Source organism: Anneissia japonica, unplaced genomic scaffold, assembly GCF_011630105.1.
Source record: "Anneissia japonica isolate Jap-2015-1 unplaced genomic scaffold, ASM1163010v1 scaffold287953_len805160_cov178, whole genome shotgun sequence".
Taxonomy (NCBI): domain Eukaryota; kingdom Metazoa; phylum Echinodermata; class Crinoidea; order Comatulida; family Comatulidae; genus Anneissia; species Anneissia japonica.
In genome coordinates this window covers 532432-555401 of record NW_022747029.1, presented here as the reverse complement: position 1 = coordinate 555401, position 22970 = coordinate 532432, and the positions used below count along the sequence as shown (strand labels likewise).

Genomic DNA, 22970 nt, shown 5'->3' with positions numbered 1-22970 from the left:
TATTGATAATGACAAATTATTAAACTGTCGTAGCCAAAAAGAGGCCAAGTAGAGCATCTTATTCAAATATTAAAAAGAATTAAAATCGTGTACATTACACCCATACACCGCAACGCTCGAGTTTCAATTTACGGTAACTAGCTGTACTGAACTTTCTGTGTAAATTGAGGGCGCAGTTGAAAATGATAGTGCTCATGGGAAATTTGATTGGCTGAATCTATGACAGCCATCTTGGATGGTACACACACACAGCTCTGCGTATTTCGAACATCGAATACATTGCTGTTAGCGCTCTAGTATTCTTATTATATCTCTATGGGTAGAACGGAGAGCAGTTTTACATCTTCCGTGTGGCGGCGCTATATATCAATAATAAAGGTGCAGCTCACGTTTGTTTGTTTCCTGTAGTTTCTCTACTTAGTCAAATGGTCAAATTTACCCCGATCATGGGAGGGCGGATGTTCCATCAATTTGAATGCAAATACGCAGAAGAACTCATTCTTCTAATATTTAAGTTCTTTGCTCAAACCAGAATTACTCTTACACCAAAGATGATTACAATTACACTTAGGGTACAAGAATAGAGATGATAAGAAAGTGTCTGCTGCCACTGCAATCAGTGACCTGTTTTGTTTTTTTTTTAGATTGTTGAATGTTGTTCATTATGAATGTACAGTATGTTGTTTGTATATATACAACGATCGCAATGGTGTTGACTCTTCTGCAATAGTCGGTCTCTTCTGACTTTTAGTTTCTGTGTAGCCTAGGATAGCTTTGTTTTTTCTTGTTTTTCCTTGTTTTGCGCATAGAGACCATGTACTTTGCGCTATATAAGTCTCCAACCATTACCATTACCATTGTATCAGTTTTTTCTTTTTTGTATTAATATATTTTTATTATTTGTTTTGTATTAATATTATTTTTATTAAATAATAATATATCACAATACTTACGAATACATGGCTTAACATGCTGGAAACAGGCTTTGGTTAAATCACCCAGCAAAGCAAATGAACTCTGTCTAACTTCTGGCATAGTATCCTATTGATATAAATAATTATTGTTCGATAAATTTGTAATTATATTATTATCTATAAATTTAAACTAAATTACTCTTTGTAAAGAATATTATAAGTGTTGACCACGACATTTAACATCAAGGGTGCACTCCTTCCTCCCTTTGCATCCTTGTTTATAATAATAATTATTAAGTTTTTTTTAATTTTTAATGGTTTTGTAATGTGAAGGTGCTATAAAAATACTAAACAATTAACCATTATTAAATATTATAGGAATACCATCAATATCATTATCTATTATCTATATTTTACGCTTATTTCAAAGCCTACAATCACAATAGGAAAACCAAGGGCCTCCCGAGTGCCTCAAAAAACATTTGGGATTCAAAACCTACCGGTCCAAAAAACTGTATAAACACAGATCATTAAAGTCTCCATCTCACAAAGTGAATGTTATTCCATACCGTAGAACCTTGAATTGAAGCCCTGGGCCTTTTTTTTTTTCAAACTTTGGATGAACTTCTTTTTGAGGCCACTTTTGCGAAGCAAAGTCTTTTTAAAATGAATGCTGTCAATTTTCGGAATCAAAGTCTTTTTAAAATGAATGCTGTCAATTTTCGGAATTAATACTATAAAACAATAAATAGGGCCACTGTAACATCAATCTGTATCATGGAGTGTATTAACCGCCATTAAATCACCTAAACTACTGTATAAACCAAGTGTGTTTTTAATTTATTTTGCTTTCTTTAAATTCATGTACAGTTTATGTACTGTACTATCTTGAAAAAACAAAGCCTATGCTATCTTGGAAAGGAGATGGGCTTCTTATCGAAGCTAATTTTGCAAACTGAAGAGGGGGTTTCTAGTTTGAGAAATTTGAAAGTTTTATATTATCTTTTTATCGAGTATCCCAATTATTATTTTAATATTATTTTTATTGAAAAAATGTTTTGTATTTTTATATGAAATTTTTATTTTTTTTTTGTTACTGTTTTGATATTTTTATTGTGTCTGTAAATCTGGCGACCCACTCGATAGAGATCTTGAATCTCTTTCTTGGTAAGCCAGCCTCCTTTTTGTCTGTCTTTTTGGTGTGTTCTTTTTGTAATCTGTTGAGGTGAATAAATGAAATGAAATGAAATTGAGATGGGCTTCTTCTCGAGATTAAGCCCATTGGGCTTCAATTTCGAGTATTTCAGATTTAATGGAGAGGAAAATAATTACTTTTACCGAAGTTTATCACTATATAGTGCATATTATTTGCTCAATAATCCATAAATAATTGAGATTATGAAAATATAAATCTAAAAACAATTGTTCAACATTGTATGTTTTATACGTGCTGTTATCTGCATTTTAATTAACATTTAGTGAATAAATGATAGGAATAATTTGTCAATAATTACAAATAGTAAATTAGGCCTAGGCCTATTACCAGAGTGTGTGTTTTCACAGTCACAGTAAATTGCTTGCTGATGAAAATCAAAATTTAAACTAATCCTATTTAGCAGACTTCTCAAGTTAGTAAAATGCATTTCCGTAACCATGTCTTCTAGTTTCCGTAGTAATCAAAACATTTCCGTAGCATACTGTATGATGATTTATGGGGCATTTTTCTTCGGGTTTTACAATAATTTATCAGTATTCTGACAGGTCTGAAGGTCTATGGTCAGGGACTTTGTAGCCAATGGTCCTGACGAAAAAAAAAAAATTTTCCTTGACTTTCCACAATGTGTAAACCTATATATTTCTGGGTCTAGACTAAAGATAACTTTCCATGTGTCTTTGCTTATTTCCGTAAACGTCCATATAGGCAAAATTTCGGTACCAACTACGGACGTTCTGTAGAACTTGAGAAGTGTGATTTAGGCCAAATCCTTAGGTCTACGGACAATTCCTCACATTACCATTACAGTCCAGGCCTGGCTAGGCTATGTCTGCTTAGCTAGGCCATTTAGGCTTAGAACATCACTTTCTATGTCAGTTTCTAAGTCTCCTTATTATCCAGCACAGCTGTAACAACTTCAGAAAAATACAGTTTCTCAGCATTTCAAAACATCATATTTTTAGCATGCAAAAACTTCCAATAAAACAAGCCTCAGCAAGTTTCAGATCAAAATGTGCAGATATTCCTATACAGTAAACACTATTTGGATTAGAGTTAATACAGCCGCTCTGTGGTTGGTTTTTAAAAGACCTTCTCCAATTCGCAATAATGCGAAGGAAATGTTAAAGAGCCTATTCGCATTTATGCGAAATTGCCAGTGTATGGTTTTAAAAATCAACGCTGTGAAAACGAGATGCTTACTCATTAAAATGACAAATCAGTAAATGTTTTCCTGGTTAATGATAAAGTGAAATTATACGGCTTCCAATTGTTTTAATAAATATATCATATCCCAATCTCCCCCCCCCATCTTTTTATAAAAGTTCTGCCGGCCCTATACAACTGCTGTGGAATTTCAAACAAACAGGACAAAGATGAAGATTTTGGGTCACGTTACTTGGTTTTACGATAATCTATCAGTAATCTATGAAAGTCTTGTGTTGTCTATAGAGGAAATATACCTAAAGGTCCTGAAAATCATTGTCCTGGACGTTAGACATATTTACGTGGGGGTCTAGGCCCAGTGATAAATTTCCATAGAATTCTATTTATTTCCGTCTGCAATTTAGGCCAATCTTCTTTTAGTGGTCATGAATAATTGTTCTATTTTATCGCAACTAATAGTGATGTTTAACATACTAGAGGGTAAGCGAGCGAACCAAATGGTCCACGAATGCAAAAAGTTTGGAAACCACTGTGTTAGGAGGTATCACAAAGGCTGTTGTTCATTCTGTAATGAGACACTTCAATGTAAATGTGCAGAAATTCCTATACAGTAAACACTATTTGGATTAGAGTTAACACAGCTGCTCTGTGGTTGGTTTTTAAAAGACCTTCTCCAATTCGCAATAATGCGAAGGTAATGTTAAAGAGCCTATTCGCATTTATGCGAAATTGCCAGTGTATGGTTTTAAAAAACAACGCTGTGAAAACGAGATGCTTACTCATTAAAATGACAAATCAGTAAATGTTTTCCTGGTTAATGATAAAGTGAAATTATACGGCTTCCAATTGTTTTAATAAATATATCATATCCCAATCTCCCCCCCCCATCTTTTTATAAAAGTTCTGCCGGCCCTATACAACTGCTGTGGAATTTCAAACAAACAGGACAAAGATGAAGATTTTGGGTCACATTACTTGGTTTTATGATAATCTATCAGTAATCTATGAAAGTCTTGTGTTGTCTATAGAGGAAATATACCTAAAGGTCCTGAAAATCATTGTCCTGGACATTAGACATATTTACGTGGGGGTCTAGGCCCAGTGATAAATTTCCATAGAATTCTATTTATTTCCGTCTGCAATTAGGCCAATCTTCTTTTAGTGGTCATGAATAATTGTTCTATTTTATCGCAACTAATAGTGATGATTAACATACTAGAGGGTAAGCGAGCGAAGCAAAGGGTCCACGAAAGCAAAAAGGTTGGAAACCACTGTGTTAGGAGGTATCACAAAGGCTGTTGTTCATTCTGTAATGAGACACTTCAATCTATCTGCTTCCTCATTCTGTAAAGTTTTTAAAATTTAGGTTCTGCTATCCTTCTACTGTGCTTATAAGTACACCTTTTATAGTTACTGTTTTTGGTAGCACTTTTTCAATTACGAATAATTATCCTTGATGTTAGCTTTTTACATGTAAAATTAACCTAAAAATATAAAAAGTCACTCACCTGCATACACTGATAAAGCAATGTCATTATGTTGCTACGTGCTACTAAACCTTCAATGTAGCTCTCCAAACCCTCTGCTAAGCCACTTAGCAAGTCCAATGCAACTATCATGAAGTCCTTATCTGGAGGCTCAACTTGGTCAGGATTTTGGTTAGAAGCCTTAATTATAAAGAAATATATGAACACAATAGTAAGCATTTAGTAATAAGAGTAAAAAGAACTACAGAACTGTCAAGATTAATTTCACTAATTACCTTCACCAAGGAGTATGCAACTGTTGGCTGTCTGACTGTCAGCAAGATTGCGCAGAAATCATCATAGATCGTAAAATTTTATTTTTACTCATAATTTTAAAATTTCAACATAAAATGTAATACTTAAATTTTAATTATGATATTTTATAAAGTTCTGATTTATGTTAAATCATAACTAGAATTTAATTAGGTATGCATTATTAAACATTCTCATTAAAAATCTTTGGTAAATGGATGTGGCATACAGCCCTGTTTTGGGGTGGCAACCCACTATCAGATCCCCTATTCTTTGGTGACCCAAATCCTACCCTTCCTTTGGGACATCCCTATAAGGGAACACTTTTCTGTGAAATGATGGGAAATATCAATAAACTATTGGCCGAATAAGGGATAATCAAACAGTTTTAGGCTAAACAGTATTTTCCAATCATTTCATATGAAAGTGCAGATTTAAATTGTGGTCAATTTAAATTTTTATTGTCGCTTTTAGGCTCCTAATGATACAATCAAATTCTCTTGTACTAGAATAGTGATACTTTCTAAAGCAGTTTTCAACATTTTAACCTAAAATAGCTACTTTTTAACAATCTTATAAAATATGTTTGTACCTGTATCTGTGCAAGGGTTGATTCTGTTAATGATACACATCTCTGATATACTGGTTCACTGTATGGCAAGAATCCAGATTGCAGAGCTGTAGCAACAGATGATAAGCATTCTAGCAATGGAAATAAATCCTTGTCTTCATCTCGTAATGTGTTCCATTTTTCAATCAAAGGCGGCATCAGCATATTAATGTATTCCTACATATATTAATTGGAGAAAACCACTGCTCTGGTAATTGTTCAAGGTAACATATTTTCTGCTCTGCAGTAATTTAATCCTGAAGTATAGTATACCCTTATAGAATACTACCTAATTTAATATGTAAACGTTAAGTATAGGCTCTGCTTAGCATATGTCAAGTTGTTCTGTTTCAATACAATAGAATAATGTTAGCAAAAACAATAGCAGCTCAACAATTACAATTTTTTATTTAGCAAAGTAAATGTACAATCTTGCCAGGAGCAAAAAACCCGGTTACGACGAACCGCCCAAAAACTGGAGGTCTGCATTTAAAAATGAAAAATTGATATTTGTAGATATATTTACAATGTTCTCCGGAGTATTGGAGAAGGGTCCACTTTCCAATGAATTAAGTCACAAATTAAATCATGCTACGGGCCTGAAAATAGGCACTAGCCTAAACAGGAAACACTTGCTCTTACTAAAATGCTTCAGGTGATCAGATGCTTCAAGTAGTAACGACTGAACAGGTAGACTTAAGCTGTGCACTCACTACCCCTGACAGTCGCTGGCCAATGAGATTCTATGGAGAACGTAAAGTAACCACGCGCGCAAACGGATTGTTTTTAATAACGATCCGTTCAGACTGCCGCCAACAATCAGATGGTGTGCGTTGTTTAACGCTCGCAGAGAGTGGAGTTGAATTTGTTGTACGATGCAGTGAGTACCAGGCTTAAGCTAACTACTGAGCCCAGCAAAAACAGTAGACACAACATCAATCCAAAAAATGAAAACAATATTGTTCAAGTTAAAGCTTATGTAGTCGGTTGTCTGTTCATCTTGCAAAGACTAGCAAGTGAGTATGCAATGTTTCAGGTGAAAAGTGACAAGCATGGATCCAGATCTTTATTTTCTGTTTTGATAATTATTAAATCTCCTCTAATTATTTATCTTGTTTAGTTCTTATGTTACTATATCATCTGTGCCTCCGGTCGGCAACCCATGGGTCACAACCCAAGTTTGGGTTGTGAATTGATTTTTGAGGGTCATTAAATTACACTTTAAAAATCAGAAGATTCCTGTTAAAAGAATGGAAACAAAACATTTTTTTAAAATAAAATATTTTGAAAAGTGACAAAAGTGTTAGCAAGCAATGTCAGAATTAGCTCAGTCAGTCCAAAACGATGGAAATCAACAAATCATGAAAATAAACTTGAAACGCTGTTTTTAGGTAATAACTTTGTTTAATAAGTATGTTTATCAAATACCATACTGTTTTTACAAGACACTACAGTACTTTGATATATTACATTGGCTGTATATTTTGTATCTTGGACGACACCGCAATGGTAACTGGAGGTCATGGATCGTGGGAAGCTATGGAAAAAAATTCTGGGTCCTAAAGGAATAAAAGGTTGCCGACCATAGATTTATGCTACCCGGGAAAAAAAGTAATTAATAAAAACAGTAAACACAGTAGTAAATATATAATTCATAAACAATATGAAGGTCCTTCAATTTTGTTCATGCACAAAATTGACAGCCTACAAAAGTAAGTTTCTTATAGTTTATGTTAAAAATCAAATACCTCTTTGTTCAAATGATGTCCTACTGAATCAGCCAGGGTGCCAATTGCATCGTATAATATAAGAAGATTCTTATGTTGATATTTACTAAATGCAAATACAAGAGTTTGAAGAATAATTGCCAGATACGGCACAAGTTCAGTGCAAGCCTCTTCCTCCAGTGTTGCAAATGCACTACATGCAGCTTCCTGTACCCTCTTGTTAGAATCAAGAATTCGTTGTAAAAGCTGAAAAATTGCCAGGTTTATCTTTAGATATTCATAAACAAATTATTATACAGTGATCTTATATAATAATAAAAATAAATCATTATATAATAATCTCATAATAAAAATAATATTAATATGTATCGTAATGAAGTGTATCTATTTACTATAATTTATGAATATTGATAATATAATATTGAATATTCTTTTAAAAACTGTACTGTCAGATAGGATAGCATAGGATAAGCCACTAAGACTGAAGACTTGATTCCAGTGGGGGAGCCTTCTGGTGGTTAAGTGGGCACAACACTAGAAAATCCCAACTTTTTTTCTGAAGAGAGTACTACATTACTTAAAACTAATTAAATCTCCATCATCTCGCCTGCTTGTTTAACACAGAGACATTCAACTATTGTGATGCCAGGAGTTCTCTTGTGAAACTAAGCCAGTGAAAATGTGTTCCACCTTTATTTGATTCCCTTCAGCCAGAACAACAACAAAATCAATAAAGAAAGAGGAGGGCTAAGGAGTGGCAAAAGCGGTACAAGAACTACTATCACCGGATATGTGTGCCCCTCCGACTCCGAATTAAATATTATTAACTGATATAAATATAAATTTTTTATCAAAAATAGCAATTGCTATATGTATCCTCCTGTCTTTTTTGATGCAAGATGAATCTGGTAGCGCGATGCTGAATCAATTCAATTTTGTTTATGTTCAACTTGTTTAGACCAAGATAGGTTGTGATAAATTGTGACACCAAGCAAATTAAGATGTTCGACATTTGTCAGAATCTGTCCATTCATTGTATATACTGGAACTGCAGGTGAGCGCTGACGAGATATTGACATTACACAACACTTAGCAGAATTCAATGACAACAAATTTGATGATGATCAACTTTCATGACTATCAATGTTCTGTTGTAGGGTTACAATGTCGGGGGGCGATCGAATGGTCATTGAAAAGAATGTGTCATTTGCGTATTGGTAAGGTTTATTATTTACATGCAGTTGAAGGTCGTTTACATAGACAGTAAACAACAACGGTCCAAGACATGATCCTTGTGGTATACCAGATAGTACAGCTGTCCAAGGCAAATATTTACCCTGGAATACCACTCACTGCACCTTGATTTGAACTGAACTAAAATAATACGTTTTCAAAATACTGCCCTATAATCATTTCACAGAGTGCTATTACACACAAATGTAATGAATAAGATTAATTGAAAAGATGCTATTTTTTTTTTTTGGCGATCCTTAAACCTAGTCAAGGATGTTGCATCCATGATAAATAATGGGAGCTGGTTCCATAATGATAAAGGTGCACCTGGCAGAAAAAATTGATAGCCATATTTTGTTTTAGATGTTAAGGATGTATTAAAGGAGCATGCAAGAATAGGATCTAAGTAAACAGCCAAACTGATATTAAAGAACTACAAGATTAAATATGGTGCTTTGAAGGAACTTTTAGGTTAAAAAAGGATTTTAGAATTTGTTTTTCTATAGGTAACCAATGAAATACTGTCAAACCAAAATCAGCTCAATAGGTGCTATACTCACCGAGACATGGTCAGCTAAACATGCAAGGTATCGCTAATTAGCTCACACTTCGTTAGCATGTATCTCACTAATTAAAAAACCTAGATCAAAAAATTTTCATTTCTGATCGTTTATCAGGGTCCCAACCACATACTAAAATTTGAACAAAAGATTGTTGTTTTTTTTTTTAGGTTGATTTGAAATGGAATTACCTAGAAGGGATAAGCCATTGGAAACCCAACTGCAAATTTCACTAATCAAATAAAAGACTACTCACAATCAGCCTAAATTGAATACTTACCACATTCATTAACGGTTTCAGATAGGTTTCATGAGGTTGGCTAACTATCCAGTGGGAATAGCGACTCAATGTCCAACATGTGATTGAGCGAACCAATGCCTTTTTCTCAGCAAGGCACTGAATGAGATATTTAGTCAGCTCAGGCAAGTGTGGTACCATAGCATTTGAACATCCTATAAAACAGACAGAATTTATTATTTGTAAATACAATTATGAATTACACAACATCTTACTCAAGCCATATATATATTTACAATGCATATTTTAGGTTTTTGGTTAGACCCTGCAAATATAAATATTGTCTTCACTGTTTGCATTTTACTGTATAATTATTATTTATTTTAAAATTTAGCAAACAATATTCTACATTAAAGTTCATTATACAACAAAGTGCAAAAATTCTCGCAATAGGCAACCATTTACTTTAACCCTGTCAGATTTGTTGGAGCATGATACCGACATCAATTTACTGTTGAAACCACTGCTTACTCATTCAACTGATTATCCTAACTGTTGTACTAATGCATGTACAATATGCAATTTTTAAAATCAAATTATATAAAATTGGAGAGGTTTTCCAATTTTATATAATTTGTGAACTGATTTTATAGCATATTCAGTGTACGTAATTGTATTTGTATCCTATTTTCTAAATTATGAATCTCATGTGCACGTTGCGTAGCTTTGTGATGACATAGCAAATGCATCGCTCTATCCAGGTTTAGCAACAGGCCAATGTAATCTACAGATTTAGATGATTCATAGATGGGTTTTATCCTTGTATTCATAAAAACTATTATCGAATTGCTTAAGTAGAAAAAAGAATGAGAAGTAATTGCATGCCGACCTGGATTAAAAAGGCATTGAAATTTGGAAAGTGAAGAAAGAACGAGAAACATAAGCCTACATGGTAAATATAGTTTAGCAATTACAGCTTAGCCATTGCAAGTCAAATCCTACCGCAAAAGGAAACATCTAGGCCTAGTTAACAAAACAAGCAAACTTAAGTTCACAGGATATTATTATCTAAGCAACAAGCATCGTGTTTAATTTGAAGGGGAATGATAAACTATCCTCTAGGATCTACCTCTTGTCAACATTGCTGTCACACCACTATATATATTTACAACATAACACATGGTTTCCCCAGAGTAAAATTGTGTAGTGTCAAGTGAGACGAATCACAAATCTATGTGCTCCGTCTTTCGCTCGCCTTTCTGAGTAAATTTAGGCCTAGGAGTGTCCATGGTACGAGAGCTCACGCTAATGCCACATTACATATGCAAGCTGGTCTGCTGATTTAACGCTAGCTGCACCTCTAATAATGAAAGGTATATTTTAGCCCGGATTTTGAAAAAAAAAAAACAGAATATTTATAAGGTCCTTCATACAAAGATACATGTCGCGAGTGAGCCACAACAGGGAAGTGTTCACAACATAACACATGGTTTCTGCAGAGTAAAAGTGTGTAGTGTCATGCGAGACAAATCACTAATTTAATTTTCATGATGTTTGCAATAAGACGACAATCGCGAAAATTAAAGGCATGCAAAAATGGCAAAATTTTGAATGATTTGTCTTCAAAAGCAAAGCTATATTTATCTTGGCTAGCTGGGCCATTACATCCCACTTCACTTCACACAGCCAGACAGAGTGCCACTAGAGTAGTGGTGGTAGCTAAGCCCTGGCATACCTTCAATCAATGGAATAAAAATCACAGCAATACGTTTATTTCTTCTATAATACGGATATTTCCCATAAGTTGGTGAACATTTTAGTCAACTTTGTTAGGCTTACATTTGCTGCAAGATTTCTAACATTTCAATTTAAAAAAAAACCTTGTTCAAGCCTGCCCTGTAATAGCTGCAGTATTCCTGCCTGTTTATCTGGCCTAAAATTTGGAAAACCCCACCAAAATCAGGAGTTCTAGCAAAAATATAGACCAGAGAGCATAATTGTAGGTTTCTGCATAATTTTAAAAGATGACTTAAAATTGTAAAATCGCAAAATAAAGGGCCGTAAAAATAAAGGGCTTTACAGTATCATATATATAACTTACGAAAACTATGTAGAATTATAGAGCAATAACATTAAAAATCAATGAGTATCAACAATTTTTATTATATATTAGATAATTAAAATTAAATAAAAAGACTATTTCAAAATTCTGCCTTATAGCTGCTAATGCCAGTGGTTGTACTCTACCTTCAGCAATTGCACCTAGTACAAGGATCCCAGATTCCTTGACTTCCCAATCCTGATGAGCTAAAGTCTCGTTAAGAATAGGCAAGAGAATTGGCATGAGTTCGTCACGAAAAACATTTGCTAGAACATCTAGAGCAGCTGCAGAACATTTTCCTACAAAAATGAAAAATTGTCAAAAAATTATTTTCAATACAAATTTAAAAAATTAAAAACATTCATTACTGTCTGTAACCTGCTAAAACTCAAAATACAACAACTGCCCATGACTGCCGAGGGGTGTCAAATTTACCCAAGGTCATTTCGTCCCAATTTCAAGAGCTGAACTTATAACTTAATAGCAAAAAAAATGATTCATAATATTAGGTTAAACTAAGACTGTCTAAACTGATGAGGTGATAATCTTTAAAAAAATTATTTTTCACATTAATGGGCCTACGTAATGAGATTTTATTGAACATCAATATAAAAAAACTGTAATTTTGAACAATTAAACCATGAAGTACTTACGTAAATTCCAGTCAGACAAAGCATCATCATCATCCATTCCATAATCGGAATCAGAATCATTCTATGGGTCAAAATAACCATGCTATTGCTAAATACATTTTTCTTTAAAATACAGTGTAAGTATGTTCAATATCAATAAGGAACTGCTTGAGTAAAAAAACCACTAGTGTTTATTGAAATTTGAAAATATTTGGTTTATAATGTGTATATAAATTAAATACATTCATATACCATATATTATATATATTTTACGGTGGAAATTTGACGTTTTCAGTCTGCTTGTAAATTGTAAAAACATTCATGCACAATTAAACTTTTTACGTTCAGTTTTAATTTAACAGTGACATCTCCTCCATCCAACAGTATTAGTAATTCAGAAAATTGTTATTAAGAGAGTTTTTGCATCTCAGTATTAGGCTGCAGGTCTATGCTGTACAGACATGCTAAAAACTGACACCACAGAAAGCCAAGATCCCTGGGAAACTTTTAGTCACAACAGAATAATACTGCAACAGCAGTCAAATGCAAAATATTAGTTAGAGAAGATTGTTTAAAAAAATATTCGCGGACCGCTTAACTCAAACCAACAGACCACACTCTGTCCTCCTGTGTAAATTTTCAGGAACACAGACTTTACTCTTCAGTTAGGCTTTTAAACAGTGAATTTATTTACTACTACTACACTCAAACGTGAAGGAAGCAGACAAATCTAGCAAAAAAATAATAAATTAATATACAAATATGCATGACTTACGAACACATTAACTGTGAACACTGTACTAAAAATACATATAATATTCCAAATTAACAATTGTGAAATTAGCAATGTAAGAAAAAGTATATCTAGCATAAATAAAAATACATATATCTCACTTAGATACATTACATAATCTGTATGTGGCATCAAAACACAAAATGTTAAAACTTAACCAACGTGAAAAGAGAAAGTACAAAATAGCTTACATCTTCATCATCATTATTGGTATGTTGTTGCGAGTGGGTTTTTGATTTGTGAAAGCGAGGTTTGATATCTTGTTCACTGTCAGGAATTGTTTCATCATCTTCAACATCGCCCTTCAACAGTATGATGTCAATCTCAGAATATTTCATACCTTTCACAAGGACAGGAATCAACCTATTTAATGAAAATTTATACAATAAAAAATATATTTAAAAAACAAAGGACTTAATTTTTTTAATAATTCCAATTAATTCACATATACAGTAACATCTCCCAATTAAGTACGTAAGATATTTCAATTGACATAAACAGGAAGTCAAAAAGACAAGATGCCTGTAAGAAAATTGATACCTCTACAATACCTATTTTCAGATTTTTTCAGGCATCTGGGCATTAAATGTGAGGTCTCACCACAAAATGAGTCTCATGGTAAATAGAAAATTTAGTTTATATTATATTAGGGTAGATCACATTAAAAGCTTTAATTTGGTCTTTGAATAGCTACCCTAGGATAAGTAGATCTCAAAGTTTAGGTGTATAAACACCACATTTTGAAAAAATCAGCCTTAAAGATAAACTAACTTGTACAAATAATAAGACTAGAATTACAGAATATGTGCAGAGAACACTGTTTAAGAAAATTCTCTTTAAAAGCACACAATCATAAAATATAAGTATCAAGTTATTTTATAACATTAACTTAAAAATTTATGACCTACAGTATGTTGGTGAACATCTCAATATGTTTGAAGCAACGATGCGTCTCATTTCATGGTGACACCTCACAATTCGCAAACATTTGTCCTTACTCAATTCAGTATATGATGATAAATAATTTTTACATTTTATTATTTATTAGTTACCTTTAGTCACAGAAACCAAGGGTATGTCAAACAGTGAACTAATCACTTTTTAAAGGGGTAATCCCTTCAACAGACGAACATACAAATAAGATGCTCTACATAGACTAATTCTCATTTAAGGCTGAGGAGGGTGGAGTTGCCATGCTAAACAATTTACCTTTGAAGATGAACTGCAAGAACTTCCTTGCAAACTGGCTGTTCTGCTAAAGTCAACCAGAACTCACAGGCTTCAAGTGCTACAGATTCATCATTGTCTTGAGTCCGCATCAACAAATACTATACAAAAAAACACCAGCAGACAAAGTGAGCTAAGTACTATAAAATTTCATCATTTGACAGCAATATTTACAGTAAACAGAATAAATTTAATTGTCATTTTAGTGTAACAAACTGTAAAACACAAAATAAACAATAGTTTCTGAAACATCTTTTTTACTGAATTCAAAGGCATAACATGTGTTTGTATGAAAAGGCTTTCTATACTTGGATTATATTTTAGACATTGAAATCATGCTATGTTACTATTTCAGCTTCAAAGAACACACTTATTACAACTAACTTTAAACCATTAAAGAAGTTTACTGATTTAGCATAATCCCATTTTTGCCTACCTGGACCATTTTATATTAATTTGAAAAATGGGCTATTGTGCAACTGAGTATACTAAATCTGTTCTCAAATTATATAAAATCTTTAAACTTCTTTAATAGATGTTTTCTTATAATTATATTTGACAGAATAATACCTCAATGATATCCTGCATGTGTGGTACGAGCATGTCAAGACGAACTTCAAGCAACATAACCAAAGCTCTACAAACATTCTTTCGAACTTCATTGTCATCGTCATTTGCCAACTCAAATAAATTCTGTAAAAAATATTAATGTATATATAGAGTAATATATCAGTAAGATATTTTTTATTAGATCATTATATTTGATAACTTTACACCATTATGTCATCCAAAAAAGCTGATTGTAATCAGCGCAGGAGCAGGCAGCCCCACCAGGAACACATTTATACTCCTAGGCAAAGAAGCAATGCAGACTCAGTGCCTTACTCAAGGACACAAGCAAAATCCACAGCTAGGGATTAAAAACCAGACCTCAAGGTTGGAAACCAAACCATTCTCACTGTCCAAAACCACTTACTATATATTTTAAAACCCAAGGACAAGGGACTGGTTAAAAAAAAGTACCTGAAAGGTATGTATGTGGCTACTGAATGTTGTTTATGTGTTTACAGTATTTTGTTGGTACAGTAAGACATCCATTTTGGTACCAAGGGGTATTCATAACTTAAAAAATCGTAAACTAGATTATGTGTCTATTTGTGTACGTTGCTGATGTTTGTGTGCTCCTTTACAAGGCAGACTATTGGTCGTAGACCGTCGATATGCCTGGCTGTTATGTTATTAGATAGTCAAAGGAGGAGTGATGCTGAAAAACCGCAAGTGGGAATCGAGTTCTTATCAGTTCGTTTGTATGTCTAAATAGGCATGATTGTTTTGATTTACTTATTGCAATGATTTAAGGATTTTTAATCATCATACCATGCATAATACATTGCGGTAAGTGAATTGACTGATATAATCACCAAGCCTTTCTAGCCTGAATAGTGCTAACCTATGTAGCACTGGTACTGGTGGGTGTTAATTTTCTTTGATAAAGTTGTTGTCTCCCTATTGAGTAGGTCCCAGGGCTGCGGAACGCGACAGCAGCAGGTAGTAGAATTGATGTGTAAAAGCAAAGCGTAGTTGTACAAGCAAAGTTTGTTTCCCAGGATACAGCCACTGTAACCATGGATCTGGTTATTCCTTGTTCATTCGCTTTTGTTGAAGCAAAAGCAGGTCAACAAGTCGATGTTAATTTGCATTCAGGATGTAATCAATTACGACTAAAAATGGGGAAGCCCCTACTAAGCGGGAAAACTTGTCATGTACATAATTTTTTGAGAATACAACAAGATATGTTAAATTAAAAAAGTTACATGTAAAATTGCTTCCATAATTAAGTTAGCCAATTTATGGAATAAATTTTTAGCAAATAAAATACATTGAGTTCATAATCTCGGCATTAGATTTATTTATTGCTAGTCCATGACTTACAAATTGCATGAGACACAACTGAACAGAGAAGAGTAGACATTAATGATGATTACATGATGATTATTGTCACATAGGCCATTTTTCCTTTCTTTAAAAATAATTTATTGTTTTTCTTGATTAAAATTATATTACTTGCATGATCCTCTTATCCTGGAATAAAGAATAGTAGTTAATATGTCACATAGGCTAGTATTCGTCCTTGACCTTTAAAAAAATGAGGTACGCACATATTTTTATATGCAATCAAAACTAAGTAATTGTTAAAGTTACACTACCCAAGTCAATAATTTTGGCTCTTTAAACAGCAAGAATCTCAGTGCTTCCTGGGGCTTTGCACCCCTTCCACTCCTATAGGGGCTTTCCCCTGGCCCAGGAGCCTACTGGGGGCTCTGACCCCAGCTGCTGGGAGGGGAAAACCCCATCCCAACCCACTTCTTGTACTTTGGTGCAAGTACAAGGAATTACTGAACAAACATTGTACTTATTAATCTGAAATCAAACCTAAACCAGATAATGGGCTCATACACAGTAAGATAGAATAACACCACAATAACAACCACTTTAAAAACATACATCAAGTTTTTGTTAAATATTTGACAAGTAACACATTCACATACCAAAAAATAATCAATTTGCACTATATATCAATGCAGAATTTTTAAGACCTGAATAGAATATGGAAAAATAAATATGATGATTTTACAGTCTTACTTTTATGAAGTCATCAATATGCAGCATTAGGACTTGTGTTTTGCTGATGATGAACTGGTTTACACAAGCTATAGCATGAGATCTGAAATACATGATTCCATTATTTTAAGAATAAAACACCAATTGTCTGTTTTTGCAGACTATAATCATAATGTCTAATTTAACTTTATTATAATAAAACACAATATATAAAATTAGCATTTACTTTTACATGAAAAAGTGTAGATAAAGATATCTATTCTTATACATACATACATATTTTTTAAATTCCCGAGTGCAAACACATGAAATATGGCCTAGCAGTATTTGGTAACAGGTAGCTAGAAGAAAAGAGGCCTAGGGTATAAAACATAATCACCTTATTTTTGGGCTTGAATGCTTAAAAAATCGTAGAAACTTTGGAATGAGAATATTAAGTGGTCTGTTCAGGCTATCACAGTCAAGAACCTCGGCAGAATCCTCACATATTTTCTGTAATGCACCAAATGCTCCCTATGATATGAAAGAAAGATTTAATTAAAATTGTAAAATTAATCACATTTAATAATATTCAAAAATATTCCAGCTGTTCTAAACTAAAATATAACATAGAATATTAACTGTAATAGAATGGTAGAAACAGGACTCAAATAAAGGAACAATGATAAAAAATATCGTATCTATCTGGTATAGCCTACAAAAAAAAAATCATCAGTTGTTTGAAGTTAAGTGTCTCTCCTCGGAATTCAACCCAAAACCTCTCACTGAAAAGGCCAGTGCATACCACTAAACCACAGGGCCGTAAGTATATTGCAGATGTACAACTCTACCAGGATCCTTCTTCAAACAACTGATATATATGCCCTCATAAAGCAGGCCCTAGATAAGGCCAAAAAAAAAAAAAAATGTTTGTTTGCCCTCCTCCACCCCCACCTCACTGAAAAAAATAGGGGAGAAAAAAAAAGGGTTTTTTTAGCTTTTATCTTTACAAATTAAAAAAAAAAACATGAGTGAATTTATCCTTATTTTTGGCCAGATGCCCTATTAATTAGTCTAAAGTGATATAAGTTATTGCCATTCTAGTATATCACAAAATAAATTTTAAAAAAAACCTTTTCCCACCCACCCCTATTTATCATTTTAAAAAAAAGAAGGGCAAACAATTTATTTTTGTTTTGCCTAAGGTACAGACAAAACATTCTTCTTTTCTACACGCAACTGCTCGTAACCTACAGTACAGTACTGGTAGGCAACATGTGGAATAGAAAAATGAAAATGTAGCATATTACTTGGTAGTTATGTCGATGTTTTTTAAGTGGATATGTCGCCTGGGATATAAACCTTTTAAGATCAATCGCGAGCCACACAGGATTTGGCCACCAAAATTCAAAATGGCTGCAAAAATTACAATTTTATTAGAGAAATGAAGCTTATTATTTAGTTTCAATTGACAATGTTTTTTTCAGTAGAATATCATCTGGGACATAAACCTTTCAAGTTCAATTGAGTGACACCCAGAATTTGGCCTCAAATCTAATATGGCCAACAGAATTAACTTAACCCAGAATTTGGCCTCAAATCTAATATGGCCAACAGAATTAACTTAAATTCTGCCTAATATTTTGTTTCTGTTAACGTTTTACTGTGAATTTGTTAATCCTAAATTAACTTCGAAATTAACATTAAGGCCACCTAAAAGTACATACATATATGTACACATACACATACGTTCTATTTTCTATTCATTGACTTTTGACACTGAAACGCATTTTTAGTTCATTATCATGATTTCACAGTACAAAAATGAATGATATTGAATGAATGAATAATAATAGGCTCACTTCACAAGTATTGTAGTCTTCTGAATCAAGAAGGTGGCAAAGAGCTGGCAAAAGTTCCTGCCAGTTCTGTAGTTCACCTTTGGTAGCAATAGTTGTGATAAGGATTCCAATTGTAGCCCGTATTAAAGGTGATGGGTCTCCAATATTCTGTAGGCATTCCCTCTTGATAAATTCAGTTGTTTCACTTGGAAAATTATGAAAGTGTGCCCTTACATTGTTTTTAAGAATAAGTCCACTTAATGACCTAGTAGGTTCATCTGAAAAATATAAAATATAATCTTATTAAAAAATAACAATTGAAAAATTCAGTTTAAACCAGACTTGCACCAGGGCTGTGATCTCTAGGTAAGGTAATGGCAACATAAATAAGATTTTGATTCTACCAAACAATGTATAAAACCTTTAAAATTACCAATACACATTATAGAGGATATTGGTATAATGAATTGGTTGTTACTTGAATCAGATAGTCTAATTTAGTTTGATCTATCAGCAGTATTAGTCAGATAACTGACAGCACATATACACATGCAGTAAAACGACTGCATAGGTTCCATTATACAATTTTTAGTTATTGAAGTAATACTGAATATATTATTAAGGGCCTATTTTAATTTACAATCAATTGCAAACAAAACAAAATTTTAATGAACAATTTTGAAACTTGCCCTCTGTCTTCAGCTTGGTGAGAACAAATATTAAATAGTTGTTAAAATCGGGAAACTGGTTCAATGATTCCAATTTCTAGGGTAAAATGCTAAGGAATACACTGTATAAACAAGTGAATTTTGTATTTAGAAACCAAAAAACAAAACAAAACAAAACACTGAAAATACATATCAAAAGGTACATCAATTAAAATGAACCACTATTTTTGTCAAACTAGAATATGTTAAAACAGAGAAATATCAATGATACTAAATCTAGGGTTAAAAAAAAATAGATACGCATTTCATATCATTTCAGAAATATAGTAAAAACAATAAGTAATAAAAAAAAATCTAAAGACATAAACTAGAAATGCTCCTTTTATGCTGCACAGTAAAAACATAGCCTTTCTATGGTGTGATTTTTGTCTGAGAATTAATAAGTAGGGGTTTGAAAGCAATCAAACTTACCATACCTTAGTTATCATGGTAACATGCAATTTACTATGACAACAACATGAAAAAATAATAATACAATTTCAACTAAATTACAAATTGTTTATAGGAATTATAATTGTATTTAGCAAAAATTTCCTGATTAATTAATGAAGTAATAATTATGCAAATGAGCAATCAGCATATTCATACATGTACCAAAAACAATTGTCTCATGGAAGTCAGTACCAATGGGTATCACTGTACGTGCAGTATTAAAATTAAATGTATTAACAAAAGTCATTAACCACTGGAGATCAGATGGAGGACTTAAGAAACCATAAATTTTTCCAAATTAAATTGGGAAAAAAAAAGAAAATTATATTCTAAAATTTATGTCTGAGAGTCATTTCCAGCCATCTGGAGGTGCCATAATCATAAATTTTCTTACCTCAGCCCCAACCGTGATGGGGTTGAGGGGATAGGCCTATCCTACATCCTTACCCCCTATTTTGAATTCCTGGATCAGCCACTGTAGATCTGGCTCCCAGAAATGACTTCTTCCAACTTGGGACCCCTGTATGCAAATTAGGTGTGAAATATATCTTGGCAGCAACAGAGAGTTGCTTTCTTTTTAAGATTTTTATACTAACTCACTGTTTATATTTTCTCTAAATGGAACATTTTCCCCACAAATACCCAACATGCTAAAACTGACCTCTGATCCAATATTTGCATACTGTATATCTCTGATACTAATGTCTGTAGAAACCTAATATATTGTTTTATTCATGTATTTTTTTTAAATTTTATTAAGGGGATTAATATCTTAAACAATATCTTTGTCACATGTCCCTTATATATGTATATAACATTTACATCCTAGGCCTAATTATGCCAATTAGGGATGAAAATATAGGGTTCTTATATCTTGAAAACTGCTGCTGTTTCTATTTGATTCAGTATATGTATACACCGGTATATATATATATAATTCAGGTTTTGATTCTAGGAATTACACCTTGGCTACTTGCATTCTTTATATGCAGTTTACATAAATATACAAATTAGAAGCAGAAGTAGTCTTTTTGAAATATATTTATTATCCTCAAAATAATTATCAAATAATTCTTTTTTTTTAAATATTATTTGATGTTCCCAGTAACTAGACTTTTGTGCAAAAGTCACTAATGCCCTTGTTTATTACCACCACCTTCACACTCCATGACTACTGGTCAAGATATTTGACATTGGTCTCAAATTATTTAGAAAGTATGCCTATATTTTATATAATATATTTCTAGAGAAGTTATCAAAAAAATGATCAGAACTCAAGCATATTATGACCCATGTTGCCCATAACTACTGATCATCGGGATCATCTTCTATAGTTAAGTTTTAAAATCTGTTAAATCTTAAAATCTGAGATAGATGATTTAAATTTAAATTTATGTAACATCCTTTGGTCTTATATGGAACAAAGATCACAATTGTAAAGGTATGGCTCAATATGAAACAATGCTTTATAAGTATATTCTAATGATAAGTATATTTTAAATTGAAAGTAACTGAAGTAATACATGATGTAATAAAAAAAGGCTTCCTTGTGAAGAACGCGCTGCAAACACCTGATGAAGCTCTGGCATCGACTGCCTGCGAAAACTTGTGATAATAAAATTGTATTGTCAAATTTGGTCCCAGAGTGCTACTTTATTATTAATAATTTCTTAATGTGTTATAAGAAGAAAGCAAAATATATAATTCAAGGTATCCCAATTTTAGCCCCACCTCAACATCTTACCTCATAAGTTTCAGAAAAATGTTATTACATTTATCATTATTGACTATAACATCACATGAAAATGTTACGAGGATGAAAACTAATAATATAATGTCAAAGCTCAATTATAGCATGTCTTTTTGTAGCAAATGTACATTAAAGCAAACTAAAATATTTATATTTCACACCTAAAATCTAAAAGAAAAACTTGTTAGGATATACACGCAAAAAAAATTTCTGTTTGTTGAACAATAAAATAATCTTGAATCTTGTGATGCACTGGGCCTACAGTAGCTCTGAAAAAACAAGTTCACCTCCTCTTTACCTAACATTAAAGTCCTATGTGGAGAAATCTAATTCAGGACTACTAATACTTATATCTTCTACCCTCACAATTAAAGTGGAGATAATCCTAAAGAATGATAAATAGACCGAGTCATGTTAAATAGAAGAATTAATAAGAATGATATTGTTGTATTTGTTTCTTTAATAACGTATTGTTATTTATAGTGTAAAACAATAGACCGAATTAGTCATCACAATTTCGCCGAGTGGGTATGAATTTGTAAACATTGGCTAAAGAGCTGTGCTAATGCACTGAGCGGAGTTGAAAGTGGCATATATTAAATTGCCTAAAATCAGGGCTCGAAATTCACGCTAGCAAACTAGCAATTTGCTAGTAGGTTTGTCATAATTGCTAGGTAAAAATTCACAAACCAGCAAATTAAAAAAAATGATTGCTAGTTGAAATATCTATACAAAATACAAAATATCTTGTAATTAGCCTAGTATTAAACTAAAACTAGACTAAACTGATCTACAAAAACTAATACAAATTTTATTAAATTTATTTATTTATTTTTTAATTATGAAAATCGACTAAAAATGCCTATAATCGACAAAAAACGATCGTTTTTTTTTTTTTCCTCCTGAGCATAAGATGTGAAGTGCACCACCAACATTATTTTTTTTAAACCTTACATTGCTTGCATGCATGCAACAAGCTAAGTAAGCAGTGTGCAGAAAAAAAAAATCGCTCACATGTGTTTGTTGACGGAAGTCACGGGCGATGCAATCGGTAGTTAAGGCGAACATATTTAATTTGGTTCTTTTTAGATAATAAACAATGTTTCAGATATGATACCTGTATTAATAATTTACTATGAAGCTTAGACAAATAATAGGTTACAACCTAGGCTTCAATTGGCAGATGTTTTAGGCCTAGCCTACTAGACCCTAGCCTAGCTAATCTGGCTAGGCCTAATACTGTAGTAGTAGACCTCCTAACCTAGGCCTAGGCCTACTACTGCACCAGCGGCCGCCTACAAAACGTCTAGCCCCAGCTTTAAAAGACCAAAGCCTATCAAAATAAATATTGTACAAACAAATCTTTTATGTAAAATTGAGTTTCTGTTATGGCCTTTTTCTGTCAAAGATTTGGCTTGCTACCAA

At 32.8% G+C, this 22970-nt stretch overlaps 1 protein-coding gene across 1 annotated transcript in view; it reads right to left on the bottom strand.

The window, feature by feature from the left end:
- Positions 1 to 22970, bottom strand: part of LOC117120396 (transportin-1-like) — a 47078-nt gene that overhangs the window by 17786 nt on the left and 6322 nt on the right. The window contains exons 2-15 of the mRNA XM_033265435.1: positions 19325 to 19400; positions 18657 to 18913; positions 17195 to 17328; positions 16837 to 16918; positions 14764 to 14886; positions 14176 to 14294; positions 13158 to 13329; positions 12195 to 12255; positions 11688 to 11840; positions 9483 to 9655; positions 7431 to 7655; positions 5665 to 5859; positions 4803 to 4961; positions 954 to 1041 (exon numbers count right to left, since the gene is read on the bottom strand). Of these exons, the coding sequence (XP_033121326.1) occupies positions 954 to 1041; positions 4803 to 4961; positions 5665 to 5859; positions 7431 to 7655; positions 9483 to 9655; positions 11688 to 11840; positions 12195 to 12255; positions 13158 to 13329; positions 14176 to 14294; positions 14764 to 14886; positions 16837 to 16918; positions 17195 to 17328; positions 18657 to 18913; positions 19325 to 19400 (2017 nt within the window). The remainder of the gene's footprint in view (positions 1 to 953; positions 1042 to 4802; positions 4962 to 5664; positions 5860 to 7430; positions 7656 to 9482; positions 9656 to 11687; positions 11841 to 12194; positions 12256 to 13157; positions 13330 to 14175; positions 14295 to 14763; positions 14887 to 16836; positions 16919 to 17194; positions 17329 to 18656; positions 18914 to 19324; positions 19401 to 22970) is intronic.